Source organism: Ailuropoda melanoleuca, chromosome 11 (genome assembly GCF_002007445.2).
Source record: "Ailuropoda melanoleuca isolate Jingjing chromosome 11, ASM200744v2, whole genome shotgun sequence".
Classification (NCBI taxonomy): domain Eukaryota; kingdom Metazoa; phylum Chordata; class Mammalia; order Carnivora; family Ursidae; genus Ailuropoda; species Ailuropoda melanoleuca.
Window position 1 is genome coordinate 67,047,592 of NC_048228.1, and position 16,391 is coordinate 67,063,982.

At 42.6% G+C, this 16,391-nt stretch overlaps 1 protein-coding gene across 1 annotated transcript in view; it reads right to left on the reverse strand.

Annotated features, from left to right (window-relative positions):
• The window catches only part of CRACD (capping protein inhibiting regulator of actin dynamics), a 120,556-nt gene that overhangs the window by 35,014 nt on the left and 69,151 nt on the right, over nt 1-16,391 (reverse strand). The window contains exon 2 of the mRNA XM_019798440.2: nt 14,801-14,972. Within this exon, the coding sequence (XP_019653999.2) occupies nt 14,801-14,972 (172 nt within the window). The remainder of the gene's footprint in view (nt 1-14,800; nt 14,973-16,391) is intronic.

A 16,391-nucleotide genomic window follows, 5' to 3' on the forward strand; every position in this document is an offset into this window, starting at 1 on the left:
GATGCCACGTGAACAACAGCTGCTAGACTATGACAAGAAAGTAAGACACTTTCAGTTCACCCACGACTGCAAATCTTACACAAAAGAAGGTGAACCAACCTTATTGTTTAAATACTAAATCTGTGAATGCCAAATGAGATCCCAGCATCTGTGAATTTTTTAAAAAAGATTTTTTATTTATTCATTTGACAGAGAGAGCACAAGAAGGAGGAGTGGCAGGCAAAGGGAGAGGGAGAAGCAGGCTTCCCGCTGAGCAGGGAGCGTGATACAGGGCTCAATCCCAGGACCCCGGGATCATGACCTGAGCAGAAGGCAGGTGCTTGACCGACTGAGCCACCAAGGCACGCCATCCGTGAATTTTTTTGTATTTACATACTATTGACGGAGATTTTTTGGTTGCAATAAAATATACTTAAAATCTGTTATTTTAGCCATTTTTAAATGCACAGTTCAGTGGCATTAAGTATGTTCGCAATTATCACTGCATCTGTCTCTAGAAGTTTTTGTCATCCCAAACTGAAACTATCCCCATTCAACAGTAACCATCCATCTTCCCTTTCCCTACCCCTGGTAACCACTATCCTCCTTCCTTTCCTTTCTTTTTTTTTTTTTTTTTTTTAAAGATTTTTTTTTTTTTTTTTTTAAAGATTTGTTTATTTATTTATTTGAGAGAGAGAGAGAGAGAGGTGGGGGTCGGGGCGGGGGGGGGCGGAGAGAGAGAGAGAGAATCCAAGCAGACTCCATGTCCAGCATGCAGCCCAGCACGGGGCTCGATCTTATGACCCCGAGATCGTGACCTGAGTTGAAATCAAGAGTCGGACACATAACCGACTGAGCCACCCTGGTGCCCCATTATTCTCCTTTCTATGTCTATGAATTTGACTATTCCAGGCACCTCATACAAGTGGAATCATACATNGGGGGGGGGGGGGGGGGGGGGGGGGGGGGGAGAGAGAGAGAGAGAATCCAAGCAGACTCCATGTCCAGCATGCAGCCCAGCACGGGGCTCGATCTTATGACCCCGAGATCGTGACCTGAGTTGAAATCAAGAGTCGGACACATAACCGACTGAGCCACCCTGGTGCCCCATTATTCTCCTTTCTATGTCTATGAATTTGACTATTCCAGGCACCTCATACAAGTGGAATCATACATTTTCCTTTTGTGTCTCGCTTATTTCACTTAGCATAGTGTCTTCAAGGTTCACCCATGTAGCATGTGTCAGAATTTCATCTTTTAAGGCTGAATAATATTCTACAAGATGTATAACACATTTTGTTTGCCCATTCATCTGTGGATGAGCATTTTGTTTCTACCTTTTGGCCAGTGTGTATTCACATGCTGCTATGAACACTGGTATTAATCAAGATTTTAAAAAATGTATAAATATAGCATCATGACTTATAACTATGTGCAGACATGGCTGAAAGATAAGTAGGTGTGCCCTATGTCCTCATTTCACACCAAAGATTTGACATCACTTTCATATCCTCTACCCAAATTAAACAGTCTCTGAAAGATTAGTAGAGACTTTATAAGACAAAAGAAGAAAATAAAAGGAGGAGAAGGAGAAGAGAAAGAAGAGAGAATTTCTTGACATTTGCCTAAAATCATGGAAAAGTTGGAGGTGCAATGCTTGAAATGCTGATCGTGATATCTGAGTCAGAGAGCAACAGCCCCTAGGGTTCCATCCTGACCCCATACACCCCAGGAGGGTGAAACACCATGAACAGGACTACTAACTGGAGACCAGAGGCTTCTGATAGGTTGAATCTATTCTAACAGATCTGACTATTGATTATTAGCACATAGACAGACTTGGAGTGGCTTAAGGGGTCCTGTTTTACCTACATCTTATTACATTTAAGCCCTTTGATCTAAGTCATTATGGGTCTGGCAGGAGAGGAAGGAAGACACACTGCTGTTCCTCCCCAATGCCACCTCCTTCACTTTTATTTACCCAGAGTCAGCCAGACTGTCATCATTCTACTTAGAAGCTCTAAAAAGCTGTTTAAGGATAAATAATATAGTACTCTTGGGCGCACTTTGGCAGCACAGAGAGCAAAAGAGGCTGTTTTGAAGGGCCCATTTCTGCACTTAAAGTTGTCAAAGGTTTCAGAAAACTCAGCTGAGGACTGAAGGGGTTGTCCCACTGTGCTGTAATACACAGAACTAGTAACCAGTCCAAAAACAATATAAAGTTCACACATTTAACCTCTCCTCAGGAGAAGCTTTTATTTTTATTATTTTATTATTTTTAATTTTAAAATGACTTCAGACTTCTAAAATCACTGCAAGTATGGTATGAAGAGCTTTTGTTTTCCTGGACCCCTGGAGAAAAATTGCTGGCATGGTACTCTCACCCCCAACCCAGGTGGACAGCAGCCACTCGAGGATTTGTTCTTAAACACAGAAAAAGAAGTGTGTGGGAGACCTCAGAAGTAGCTCCAAGAACCCCTGATGGCAGCTGAAGAGCCAGTGAGTGTATAATTGTCCCTGTGACCTGGTTTTACCTCCAGCCTGTGGTAACATGATTAACATCTGCAGATGATCTCCAACTGAAGTCCTCTCCAATTCCGCTTCCTCTCAAACGCCACATCAACCTTAAAGCCATTCATTTACCAGCTCAGAAACTTCCAGCAGTTTCTTTTTGTTAAAACCTTCCCAGATGAAGCTGCAATGGCTGCTGGCACTTAAAGCTCTGCACGACAGGGCCCCAAATGACTCTGGCTCTGTGAAACGGAGGAGGTCGTGGAGCGTGCAGGGAGCTCGTGCTCAGACTCAAGCCAGCGTGCCTGCAGCTCAAACCTGGTTCTCCCACTTCCCAGCTGTGTGGCCCTGGTCAGGAACTACATCTCTAGGCGTCTCGGTTTCCCTATCTGTAAGTGGGCAGGACATTAGGACCTACCTCATGAAGCTGCTGTTAGGATGAAACGAGTTAGGATATGGAAAGCACTGAGAGTAGTGTCAGCACTGACGTAAGCGTTGCCCTACTCAAGCAGCCTGTAAGCCACGCCACTCCGCTCCCCAAGTATCCTCTCTGGGGTCTTCCTCTCCATGGACCGCCCAGTGCCAACCTCTCGCTTCAGGCCCTACTCATCCTTCAAAGTCCAGCTCAAATCTTATTGCCCCCACACAGCCCCTCCTGCTTCCTGGAAGAAAGGAATCTCTTCTTCCTTTGAAAGGCCTAGGCCCATATCTCTTACTGTTTTATGGTATGGTTACTGTCATCATGCCTGAAATAAGAGAAAATAAAAGCGCTGCGCATATTGTAAAGTGCCACACAGACGTGATTCCAACAATGGTGGTGTCCTCTTATCTCCCATCACAGTACGAGGAGCTGCATGAGGGCAGGGATCACATCTGTTACCTTTGCTTCTCCCATAGTGCTTCGTACAATAAAATGTGTGAGTAAATTTTTTCAATGGAAAAGTAAATGATTAATATCATAGAACAGTCAGTTTCCCAGACGGGTAGGTCACTGGGGAAATGGAAAGCTTGAGGAAATATATGCTGATGGGAGGAGGAGGCATATTTTCAGACCAAGGGTATTTTTCAGGTACAGTAGGCCTACGCAGGCTATCGGGGAAAACTCGGAGGAGCCAATGGGTGAGCAAGTGAAGAGGACATTCAGCATCTTAAAAGACTTCTTCTGGGTTTCCTTTTCGAATCAGATCAGGAAGTGCTCCAGGCCCTGCTTCCCACCTTCTGTGTCAAACCCTCCATCTCTCTCACCTAACTTTCCTGGTTTCCTCTGTCAGCTACAGTTCTTAGTTGCAAGCAACAGAAACTAACTTTGTCCTACTCGACCAAAAGAAAATTTACTGGAAGACTAGTGGGGGCTTGAAGAACAAAGGAAGCTAGAGCCCAGGCCTGAAAAAGACCGGAGCAGAGCTGCAGAGGAGCAGGCATCGGGAACCGTAGCAGCCGCCACGCCACAGGAAGAGCCTGCTTACGGGCAGGGGCCACAGCTGTGTTCCTTACATCCTTGAGCACCGTCCAAGTCAAAGTCCTGGACTGAAGGACCAACTGGCCAGGGGGCTCCCATGTTCATGCCAGGCTGCACTTGGGGGAAAGTGGAGAATCTGGCCCTTTAGCTTCTGTCACAGGAAGCAGGCACTATGTCTTATCCGAGGTACACACAGAGAGGCAAACTTGACTACCTGGAAAAAAAAACTGGGGAAAAAAAACTGTTGGGAAAGGAAATTGGATGCTGACAGCTAATTACCAAAAACAGCCACCGAGCCACGCTTCTGAGGCTGTGTCTCGATTCTCCTTTCCGACTTAGCCTACCCGGATGGATGACACTTCTGAGAAGCATCTGGTGTTTTGATTCTGCTCCTCTTGCAAGAGGCTGACTTTCCCTCTTGGTGGCGTGTGCCGCTGCCTGACAGCCAAGGATGTTCCCCATGCTACTGGGATGCCCAAGCCCAGGCCCTCCGGACCTTCAGGTACGTCAGGTAATCTATTTCCTTACCGCTTAAGATACTAGTTGTGTTTCTTGTTACAGCTGAAATCATCCTACCTGATACAGCCTTCTAGCCACTACTCTACACACCAGGCACACTGTAAGACGCCACTGACATCATCTAACCTTGGAGCGTGAGCCTACAGCGGGAAATTCTCCCCATCCAAAAAAGGAGAAGGCTTTCTGCAGCTGCTCGGTTCACACGTGTCTCAGGCCAGCCCCCCTACTCCTTATCCTTTGTCTTTTTTGGACAAGCATCATGTAATTTGGGACCACAGATATTGGGTAATTACCATAGCAATGATTAGGGATTCACTTCAGGAATAAGGAAATATAATTATAGTCCCACTGCAGCTTGTTTCCATGACAACTGGGGCAATTGCAATTGATCAGCAGTTTTCTTCTAAACAGATCCGTGAGTCTCATTCAAATGAAATGCTAAAGAGCAATTAAGTATCTTCATCAAACCAGAGTTGCCGGAAGAGACTGGAGTCAGAGTCTATTTTGTGTGGCATCTTGGAGGCGCACCCCGGACTTTGGTATCCTATGAAAATATATGGTGCTCCGCAAGCTACGGACTACCGATCACCTAACAATTACAACGGAAAACAGGATAGATAAAAAACATTCAAGGAAGAGGAAGGAATTTTGGAATCTTAAAACACATCTTCTTAGAACTGGAAGTCAAAGGATCATTGACTCCAGCCCCTGAGCTCACTCCTGTGTCTCCGTCGCATAGGACGAGCAATGGTCTAAGCTGCCCATGAAGTTCTGTAAGGGCTCCACATGCGGTCTGTTCCCTCCTCAGCTGCGCCGCCTGAAGAAAGACCTTTTCAGAAACCTCTCTAGTCACCATTTCTGAGTCAATTCAGTCTTGGTCTATGCTCTGGAAATAGAAAACTAGTATCAGCACCATCTTTATCTCAGTAATAATATTACCCTGCATTTGTAAAGTGCTATTTTATAGCAGATAGTGGAACGTCACATGTGGGTTTTTTTGGCCTTCATACTAAGCCGGAGAGAGAGCATATCCATTTCACAGATGAAGGGGCTGCCTTGGTTAAGATCACACAGCTCAGAGGGCGCCTGGGTGGCACAGTCATTAAGCGCATGCCTTCGACTCAGGGTGTGATCCCAGCATCCTGGGATCGAGCCCCACGTCAGGCTCCTCCACTAGGAGCCTGCTTCTTCCTCTCCCACTCCTCCTGCTTGTGTTCCCTCTCTCGCTGTCTGTCTCTGTCAAATAAATAAATAAAAAATCTTAAAAAAAAAAAAAAGATCACACAGCTCAGGAGTGAAAGCAACCGCGTCCACAAGAGACGCTGACTCCTGCTCTGTTGTTCTCCCACACGCCGTGTCACCAGTAACTGCAGATCCATCAACCTCCATCCCCTCTACACTTACTTGGCCCAGCTCCATACATTCTCAGGCTTAGTCCCTAAATTTCACTCACTGAATGGTCTTGTGCCTCTTCTCTCGTCCCTGTTCAATCAGCACATCCCAAGCTCCTAAGGGTAGCGTATAACTGCCTAAGTCACTAAGTCTTTTCTGACTTCACCTGCTGAAAAGCGGCAGGGCCGAGTGACCAATGGCTCAACACGGGTACCAGGGAGCCCGAGCTCCACGGCAATCTCACCAATGATATGCTGTCTTACTACGCTGTGTAATTTTCCTTTCCCAGTGGGTCAAGGGGAGAGTGAGACTCTTTACCGTGGTGGGAAACTGAAGGATGAAGTAGATGAACGCTGAATGTACAGTGGGAAGAGTCAATATGGCAAAAAAGAGCAGTATTTGTACATTCAATAAATGGATAATCTGAATGCCTGCTATGTGTCAGGCACGGTTCTAGAGGCTGGAAATACAATGAACGCCCATGCGGGCCCACCCTTAAGGAAAGGTAAATGGAGAAAACAATGGCGGGGAGGCCTGATCTAGGCTGAGGGGGGCAGAGTAAGCTTATTCCCTGAGGAAGGCACATTTGTGTAGAAAAATGAAGGATAAAGAATAATGAGCTGGGGGAATGGGGTTGTTCCAGACAAAAGGACTGAGTGCAAAATCAGCTGACTTGGATTCTAATCACACCTCTAACACTAACAGCACCCCGCTGTGATCTCTTCAAGTCTCAACGTCCCCATTTGTAAAGTGAAGGTATTGGATCAAGACTAAAGATTATCTTAGGCTTTTAACATTGGTGTGTATGTGTGTATGTGTGTGTGCGTGAGACTACTAAGTAAGGGCATCAGGTAAGTAGAGAGTAGGATTTGTGTTTCCTTTTGTGTGTATGTGTGTGTGCAGAGGGGCTGCATGGGGTCAATCATAGGCAATTTTTTCTCTTTTTACAGTCCAGATGTCTTTTTTTTTTTTTTTAAGCATCTATCTTGCTAAGAATTTAAAGGAATGGATTCCAGCAGCTCAGGCTCCTTTTCACTGGTTCTAAAAAGTGCTTTTCTGGGTGGAGCAGGCTGGCACTTGAAAGCAACGACCTTTCTCTTTTGCTTCCTTCTTTTTCTGATCATTTTCCCTTACAGGTTTCAGGAAGCTATCCTGGCTATTAGTGGGCTTAATGTGCTTGATAGATATACATGAATTCTCTTGGCAAGAATCTTGTCCAACAGGACCTCCAGCATTCTGGGCAACGTTGTAGACTCTAACAGTTTTGTCATGGTAACACATGTGGGGCAGTCCTTTCTGACGGAGCCCATTCCCTGGATGTCTATAATATCACCTTTCTTGTAGATTCACACACGTGTGGCCAAAGGAACAACTGTGTTTCCTCAAAGGTACAGACAACTACTTCCAATAGGTAGTCTCAAGCAGACCCACAGCTCCTCCTCCACGTCCTCTGTCCCTCCAAGCAGAGCGTTTCCCTCTGTGCTGGGCACTCAAAACCCTCAAGTAAGTGGGTGCCGCTGCTTCTCCTTCCAACCAGCCTGCTCTATTCTGCAGTGATGTCCTAACACAGAACTATCCTTTTCTGTTCTGCCCCACATTTCTACCTCCTGTTTTGGGGATTTAGGAGAGCAGGATAAACCCTGAATCTCCCCTGCCAATATGAACTTATCACTCAGCCAGATATGACCTTGTCAATGCCAGGTTCGTTACTTTAAAACAAAGTCTTTATTGAGATATAATTCGCATGTCATAAAATTCATCCTTTCAAAGGATACATCTCAATGATTTTTAGTATATTCAAAGAATTGGGCTACTATCACTACCACCTAAGTTTAGTTTTTATCATCCCCCCAAAAAACTCCATACCTATTAACAGCCACCCTCCTCAACCCGCCCCATGCCTGCTAACCACTAGTCTTTCTGTCTCCATGAATTTCTCTAATTGAGTCATTCATATAAATGGAATCATACATTAGGTGGTATTTTCTAACTTACTTCTTTCACTTAGCATAGTTTTCAAATTTTATCCATATCATACCATGTATCAGTATTTCATTCTTTTTTATTCCCAAATCATATTCCATTGTATGGATATACAACCCATTATATTTATCCATTCATCTTTTTTTTTTTAAGTTGGCATGGATGCCAACGTGGGGCTGGAACTCAAGACCCCAAGATCAAAAGTTGCATGCTCTACCAACTGAACCAGCCAGGCACCCCTATCCATTCATCTTTTGATAGACTTTTGGATTGTTTCAACTCTTTGGCTATTATGAATAATGCTGCTATGAACATATGTGTACAGTTTTTGTGTAGACACGTGTTTTCATTTCTCTTGGGTATATACCTAGGATTGGAATTGCTGGGCCATGTTTAACATTTTGAGGAACTGTCAAAACGATGGCTGTACCATTTTACATTACCATCAACAATGCATGAGGGTTCCAATTTCTCTACATTCTCACCAACTCGTTACTGCCTGTCTTTCTTTATTATAGCCTTCCTAATGGCCATGAGGTGATATCTCATTGTGGTTTTGATTTGCATTTGCCGGATAACTAATGATGTTGAGCAAGTATGTTTTCATATGTTAATGGACCTTTTAATATCTTCTTTGGAGATGTGTTTATTCAAACAGTTTATCCATTTAACATTGTTTCAGTCATCTTATTACTGAGTTATAAGAGTTCCTTACCTATTCTGAATATGTCCCTTATCAGATGTATGATTTGCAAATGTTTTCTTCCATTCTGTGGATTGTCTTTTCATTTTCTTGATGGCATTGCTTGTAGGACAAAAGTTAGTTTTGATGGAAGTCCAATTTACCAACTTTTTCTTTTGTCATCTGTGCTTTTTGGTACCTAAGAAATCATAATCTAATCATGAAGATTGACTCCTTTGTTTTCGTTTAAGAATTTTATAGTTTTAGCTTTTACATTTAGGTCTGTAATTAATTTTGAATTCACTTTTGTGTCAATGGTGTAAGAAAGGAGTCCAACTTCATTCTGTGGCATGTGGCTAATTCAACTGTCCAAACACCATTTGTTGAAAAAGACTATTCTTTACACATTGAATCCCTTGGCACACGTGGTGACGATCAGTTGACCACAAATGTGAGGGTTTACATTTGTACTCTCATTTAAATTCCATTGATCTATATACCCTATGCCAGTACCACATGATACAGGCTACTGTAGCTTTGTAGTAAGTTTTAAACTTGAAAAGTGTGAGTGCTCCAAGATTGTTTTGGTTATTTTGGGTCCCTTGCATTTCCATATGAATTTTAGAACCTGCTAGCCAATTTCTGTAAAAAAGTCAATTGTGACTTTGATAGGAATTGCACTGAATCTGTAGACCAGTTTGGGGGGTACTGCCAGCTCAACAATATTAAGTTTTCCAATCCATGAATAGGGATATTTTTACATTCAGATCTTTTAAAATTCTCTCAATGGTATTTTGTCATTTTCAGGGTACAAATCTTGTGTTTCTTTTATTTTTTTTTTTACATTTATTTTTTTAAGTTTATTTATTTTCTTTTTAGTAATCTCTACACCTAACATGGGGCTCAAACTAACAACCCTGAAATCAAGAATTGCTTGCTCTTCTGACTGTGCCAGCCAGGCAACCCCTTGTGTTTCTTTTATTAAATTTATTACGAAGTATTTTATTCCTTAAATCTTGAGAAACCAGAACAAAGTTGGAGGAATCACACTCCCTGATTTCAAACTACATTATGAAACTAGAGTAATCAAAACCGTATGGTATCAGCATAAAAACAATCATATGGATCAATGGCACAGTATAGAAAGCCTAGAAGTAAACACCTACATAAATGGTTGATTAACTTACAACAAAGGAGGCAAGAATGTACAATGGGGAAAGGACAGTCTCTTCAATAAATGGTGTAGGGAAAACTGGACAGCTACATGCAAAAGAATGAAATTAGACTAGTATCTTACACCATGTATAAAAATAACTCAAAATGGATTAAAGACTTGAATGTAAGACCTGAAACCATAAAAATAGAAGAAAACATAGGCAATGAGCTCATTGACACCAATCCTGGTGATGATTTTTCAGATCTGGCTCCAAAGGCAAGTGCAACAAAAGCAAAAATAAACAAGTGGGACTGCATCAAACTAAGAAGATATTTGCAAATCATGTATCTGAAAAGGGGTTAATATCCAAAATATCTAAAGAACTCATACAACTCAATACCAAACAAAACAAAACAAAACAAAAAACAAAAAAACCCAGTCTGATTAAAAAATAGGCAGAGGATCTGAACATTTTTCCAAAGAAGACATACACATGGCCATCAGGCATATAAAAAGATACTCACCAACACCAATCAGGGAAATGCAAAGCAAAACCACAATGAGGTTTGAATGTTAGAACAGCCATCACCAACAAAACAAGAAATAACAAGTGCTGGCCAGGATGTAGACAAAAGGGAAACCCTCGTGCACTGTTGGTCAAAATACAAATTGGTGCAGCCACCATGGAAAATAGTATGGAGGTTCCTCAAAAATTTCAAAATAGAACTACCATGTGGTCCAGCAATTCCACTACTGGAATTTATTTTTTTTAATTTTTTTAAAGATTTTATTTATTTATTTGACAGAGAGAGAGAGACAGCTAGCGAGAGAGGGAACACAAGCAGGAGGAGTGGGAGAGGAAGAAGCAGGCTCCCAGCGGAGGAGCCTGACATGGGGCTTGATCCCAGGACTCCGGGATCATGCCCTGAGCTGTAGGCAGATGCTTAACGACTGTGCCACCCAGGCGCCCCTATTTTGTTTAATTTTTTAAAAAGATTTTATTTATTTATTTGAGAGAGGGAGAGAAAGAGTGCGCATGGCGGGGGGCAGAGGGAGAGGGAGAAGCAGACTGCCCATTGAGCAGGGAGGTGGATGCAGGCTCGATCCCAGGACCCTGGGATCATGACCTGAGCCAAAGGCAGACGCTTAACCAACTGATCCACCCAGGCACCCCCACTACCGGTATTTACCTGAAGAAAACAAAAACACTAATTTGAAAAGATACATGCACCCCTTGTTCACTGCAGCATTATTTGCACTAGTCAAGATATAGAAACAACCTAAATGTCCATCAATGGATAAATAAATAAGATGTGTCTCTCACACACACAGACACATACACACACACACACACACAGGAATACTATTCAGTCATAAAAAGAATGAAATCTTGCCATTTGTGGTAATGGACAGACCTTGAGGGCATTATGCTAAGTTAGACAGAGAAAAACAAATACTGTATGATCTCACTTATATGTGGCATCTAAAAACTAAAAGAAATGAACATGCAAAATAAAATGAATAAATACAGAAAACAGACTGATGGCTGCCAGAGGGGAGGGGTTAAAGGGCGGGTGAAATGGGTGAAGGGGTACAAATTTCCAATTATAAAATAAGTCATGGGGATGTAATGTACAGCATGGTGACTACAGTTAATAACACGATTGTACTATATATATTGTACTATACATATTATTTTATGTATTGTATATATTATTTGTATTATATATTTGAAAGATGCTAAGAAGATAAAAGTTCTCATCACAAGAATTTTTTTGTAACTTTGTATAGTGACAGATGGTAATAAGACTTATTGTGGTGATCTTCTTAAAGTAGATACAAATACTGAATCATTATGTTGTAAACCTGAAACTAATGTGGTATATGCCCATTATATCTCAATTTTTTTAATCCCAATTTTTGAAAAAAAAGTAATGGGGATAATAATGTCAATCTCAGAGTATGTGAACATTATGAGTTCACCTATGCAAAACACAATGCATTAAGTTCAATAAGTGGTTGCTTTAATATATGCCATTGGATATTCTGTGAAAAAAAAAAGGTTTGTGGCTACAGGACTCCTGGAAATGTTCCATACTACATCCCCCTTCTCAGAGATTCCCAGGGCACATTAGCATAGTAAAAGGTCTGCAAAGTCCTATGTAAAGGATCCTATTTGTTTTGGCCAAGAATTTCCCAAACCTATTTGCCAAGCTGACCCTCCCCCTTTTTATATTTAACACATTTTGGGAAACACAATTTTAGTTGTATTTAATAAACAAAGGAAGTCACATTAAATTGTTAAAAACTGAACCTGTTTTACTATTTTGCTTTCCCCACAGGCATGCATAATTTAAAAGCAGCAGCCTAGGAGAAATAAATGCTTCTAACCTAGAGAAAGAACAGTATGCTTTAAAAGCCCAAAGGAAATGAGAAATTTCAGGCAGAAGGAGCAGATCAATAATGAGCTATTTTTGGCCATGGAGACATTTCTAGAATTACAGATTCTTGGAGTTTGACAACATGTTAAAGTTCAACTCCTTTAAATTCTCACCCAGTGCAGAATTTCCCCTTCATCAGTCCAAACCCCTGCTGGCACATACCCAGCCTCCCCAGTTTTAGGCAGCTCTGGTATTTAGGAAATTCTCCCTCACCCTGGGCTGAAATTTGCCTCCTTGGAACCTCTACCCAAGACCATGCTAGCAGTATTTTGAGTTTTGTGTTTTAGTGAGAGCTGTCCATTTTGGAGATAGCAAATAAAATGCACAGAAATTCGTGAATCGTTACACAATCTAAAGTAACACGTTTATTAATTGAGCAGTAAATTGAAAATAAAAATTGTTGGAAACATGTTAATTATACTTCAGTGAAAAAAAGAAGTGTTGGAAATAACATCTCTCATTTTCTCCATCTGTAAAGAGGGCGAATAATCAGAAATTCAGCTATACGGGGTAAGCAAGGTAAGCAACGGATATAGTACTTAGTTTGCAGGTGGAGTTATTTTGCAATGGTCAATTTCCGAGAAGAAAAGGGGAATGTATGTTTTAAATGGCTCCTGTTTTCTTGTCTTTTTGATTTAAAAAATATTTAAAGAGACATTTAAAAAAAAAACTCTTCACCCAAAGCTTATCTTTCCAGCTGCCTTAATATAAAAACAACTGCTAAATAATTAAAATATAGTGTATGTCTCATAAATATAGGTTTATCAACAAAAGCTAGTCATAAGAACAGGGGACTTAACCTGTATTTTATTAAAATGTAGCTGTTTGAACCAATACGGATTAGAACTTAAATGGGGGGAGAACCCCCAGGACCCAGGCTCCTCTAAAAGTCCCAAGTCGTTCAGTAAGAAAATCAGAGACTTGGCAAAACCATAAAAAGGACTGGCTGTGTTTTCACAGAACAGTTCTTCTAAAGGAGAACTTTCTAGACTCAACCTCATTTTGCATTAAACTACTAGTTGTCCACATTTAGCACCTATACCTCATTCTGACACTGTGAGGAAAAAAGCTTCACATTCCTACTTTATAACTGAAGGAACTGAAGTAAAATGAAAAATTCATACTGACAATACTCAAGCATCTATCAGTACATACTGGCATTCTAACAACTGGGTGAGTTCAGTGCTAGCTGTGTTCTCCTTTCAGTGAAATAATTTCCTTCAGTTAAATTCGACAGTTTTTTTACTAAAGATAATAGAAAACAAATACAGGCCCATGGAGGAAAAGAGTCAGTATTAGTCAGGACCCACAAATGCTGTCGCTGAGCATTGCCAAGTTGAATGTAACCTGTTTGCCTAGGAATTCTGTAAGTTGTGCTCAACTGTAGAGTCTGTTAGAATTCACTTACTGACATACAACACAGAGGATGTTTTGTTCTTGTCTGTCTTTGAACCACAGTAAAAAATATCACAGATTACATCATCCATTCCTTCCACATGTATTAGGGCAACTTGTGCGGCGCCCGGCATTCACAGGAAACATTTTTGAGCACCTAATACAAGGCTGAATAAAACCTGGTCCCTGACTTCATGGAACTGGCAGTCAAATGAGAGAGAAAGACAGGCAAATCAATAATTTCCATAGAAAGTGACAAGTTCTTTACTGGAGCCAGGTGCGTGATGCTAGGGGAATGCCAGCAAGGGTAAACAAATCAGATCAGGTAGTGGGAAAAGGCTTCTCAGAGGAGCTGCCTTCTAAGCTGTCTATAGCAGAGTTTAACCATCTCTGACTCTGACTTCAATTTCCAGCACTCAGGTGAGAAAGTACCTCCTGACCCTGCTTTTCTGAGTTCTTGACACTGTCATGGCCGGATTTAGTGTTTGTGTTCTAAGAAGGAAAGAGAAGGGGAGGGGGGGGAAGCTGAAGAAAGGAGGGCCGGAGAGAGGGAAAGAGAAAGGGGAGGGGTGAGGAGGAAGGTGGGGGAGAGATGGAGAAACATAGAAAGCAAAGATCAAGTGTGCCTGGGTGCTTCAGTCCATGAAGCATCTGGCTCTTGGGTTCAGCTCAGGGGGTGATCTGGGGTCCTGGGATTAAGCCCCCAGTGGTTCCACACTCATCTGGAGACTGCTTGCGATTCTTTCTCTCCCTCTCCCTCTGACCCTCCCACCCTCGTGCTTGCACGCTCACACTCTCTCAAATAAACAAATCTTTAAAGAAAAGAAAAAGAAAAAAACAAAGAGCAGAAGCTCCATGACAGGTTCCAGAAGTTGCTCGAGATTACCAGAGGCATGAAGGGTGACCACTCTGTGCCTGAGCAGTCTCTGTTCTCAACATGGATGTACAATCTAATCTATGATCACCTCTCTCTTTGCCAAGCAACAGGACACGGGAATGCAGTCTCCTTCTATCCAGGTGAACTTGTCGAGCCACGCCAGTGGCAAGGGCAGAGAAATGAAGGCGCAGATCCCTGTGCTCTCCCGGAAAATGAGGCCAGACTCTCTGCCAATTCCCCAAGGTGCCTTCTCCACACAGAACGCACAAAGAACCCCAAGTCTTCCACTTTCCCAGAGATGCAACACATCTGTGATTCCCCTCCTTTGGGATCCCATTACCCACTTGGGATGCTGCCAAAGGTCTGGAGCGGCGGGCGGGGGGGGGGAGGGAGTATAAATTATTACCTTAGATTGTCTTCCAGGGTCTCCTCATCTGAAGAGAAGGTCCCATTGCTGACACTCCAGGGAGAGTGACTCTTACTCCCTGCTGATGCCTCCTGGGACAACAAAGTGTCTTTCTTTTTCCTTCTGCCAAACAACTTCTTAAAAGGCTGGAATTTACCTCCTTTCTTCTTGTCTGTGGATAACAAGAGAAACACACACTGCAGTTTGACAGGGCTGCACCTCTGAGCCTGAGAGCAAATTACAACTGAGCTGCCTCTGGCCGAGGGAGCTGGGGCAAAGGGCGGCCATCAGAGTGAATGAGCGACCAAGCCCTGTGCCAGGAACGTCAGGGCCAGCCCCTGGCTGGGCACAGTCAGGCAGAGACACGCCAAGGGCACAGTAAGTCTTCTGCCACCGGGCTCCTAAGAAGCACGTGGGGTGACACAGTGGGGTTTTGAACTTCATGGTGGCCGCACAGCAGCCCCCTGCACAGGCCACACAAAGGTGGCGCCTGCTTTCTTTAACAAAGCAGATGGCCAGTGCCCTTCTCCACAGAAGCTGAGAAAACACGTAAGTCAGGTGCTTAGAAAAATTTATATACCTTTATATAAGTAACTTTCTATTTGTGTGTGTGTGGGGGGGGGTGTGTGTGTATATTCTCCACTGAAAACCACATTTTAGCCTTTCTTAGATACAGAAGATAACTGTTAACTCTTGGCATAAGCTTTGCCCCCAATTCCCTCCATTGCCATATATTTCGTTTATTTCTCGTGTCTCCTTTTAAAATCTACTATGAAGAGTCCCAAAGGAGTTGCTATGAACATCTTTCTATATATTACTTCATCCAGTCAGGACCCAGGCTCAGGGCCAGCATTTCCGACAGGTATTTTAGGTAATACCGCTCAGTTCTGCTTCTTCAGTAACAAATTCATCCACATCACTCCACTCCTACCTTCAGGAAAGAAAGTGTGTATCACCCCGTACCAGAAGAAGCGTCTTTTCAGATCCTTCCTTTTCTTTAAGAAACCATTTACTCAGTGGTCAATCTTATTTTATTTTATTTTAGACAGAGAAATAGTGAGAGAGAGCATGAACGGGGAGGAGAGGGAGAAGCAGGCTTCCCGTGAACAGGGAGCCTGACGCGGGGCTCGATCCCAGAACCCTGGGATCACGACCTGAGCGGAAAGCAGATGCTTAATCGACTGAGCCACCCAGGCGCCCCCACCCCTTTTTAAAATTGCTTAACCCTTACTATATGCACCATGCTTTAAGAACTTTCCAAATATTAATTCAGTTAATCCTCACAATGACCCTATGAGGTCAATACTATTAACATCCCCGTATTACAGATGAGGAGCCTGAGGCATAGACAGATGAACTAACTTGTCTATGTCTTAGGAAATGTATCTTTGAAGCTGGAGTCAGGAGCCCTGAGGGAAAAGAAAAGTTGAAAGCTTGCAAAGTGTATGGAAAAATACCTGCACAAAACACACAGGTATGAGTCTCCATCTGGGTATCAGAACCCCCGGACCTCTGCTGGCCAGAGTCTACAGAGAAATATGGGTATAAAAATGAGGTTAAAGATGTGCAAGGTAACTATCTCATTTCCTGT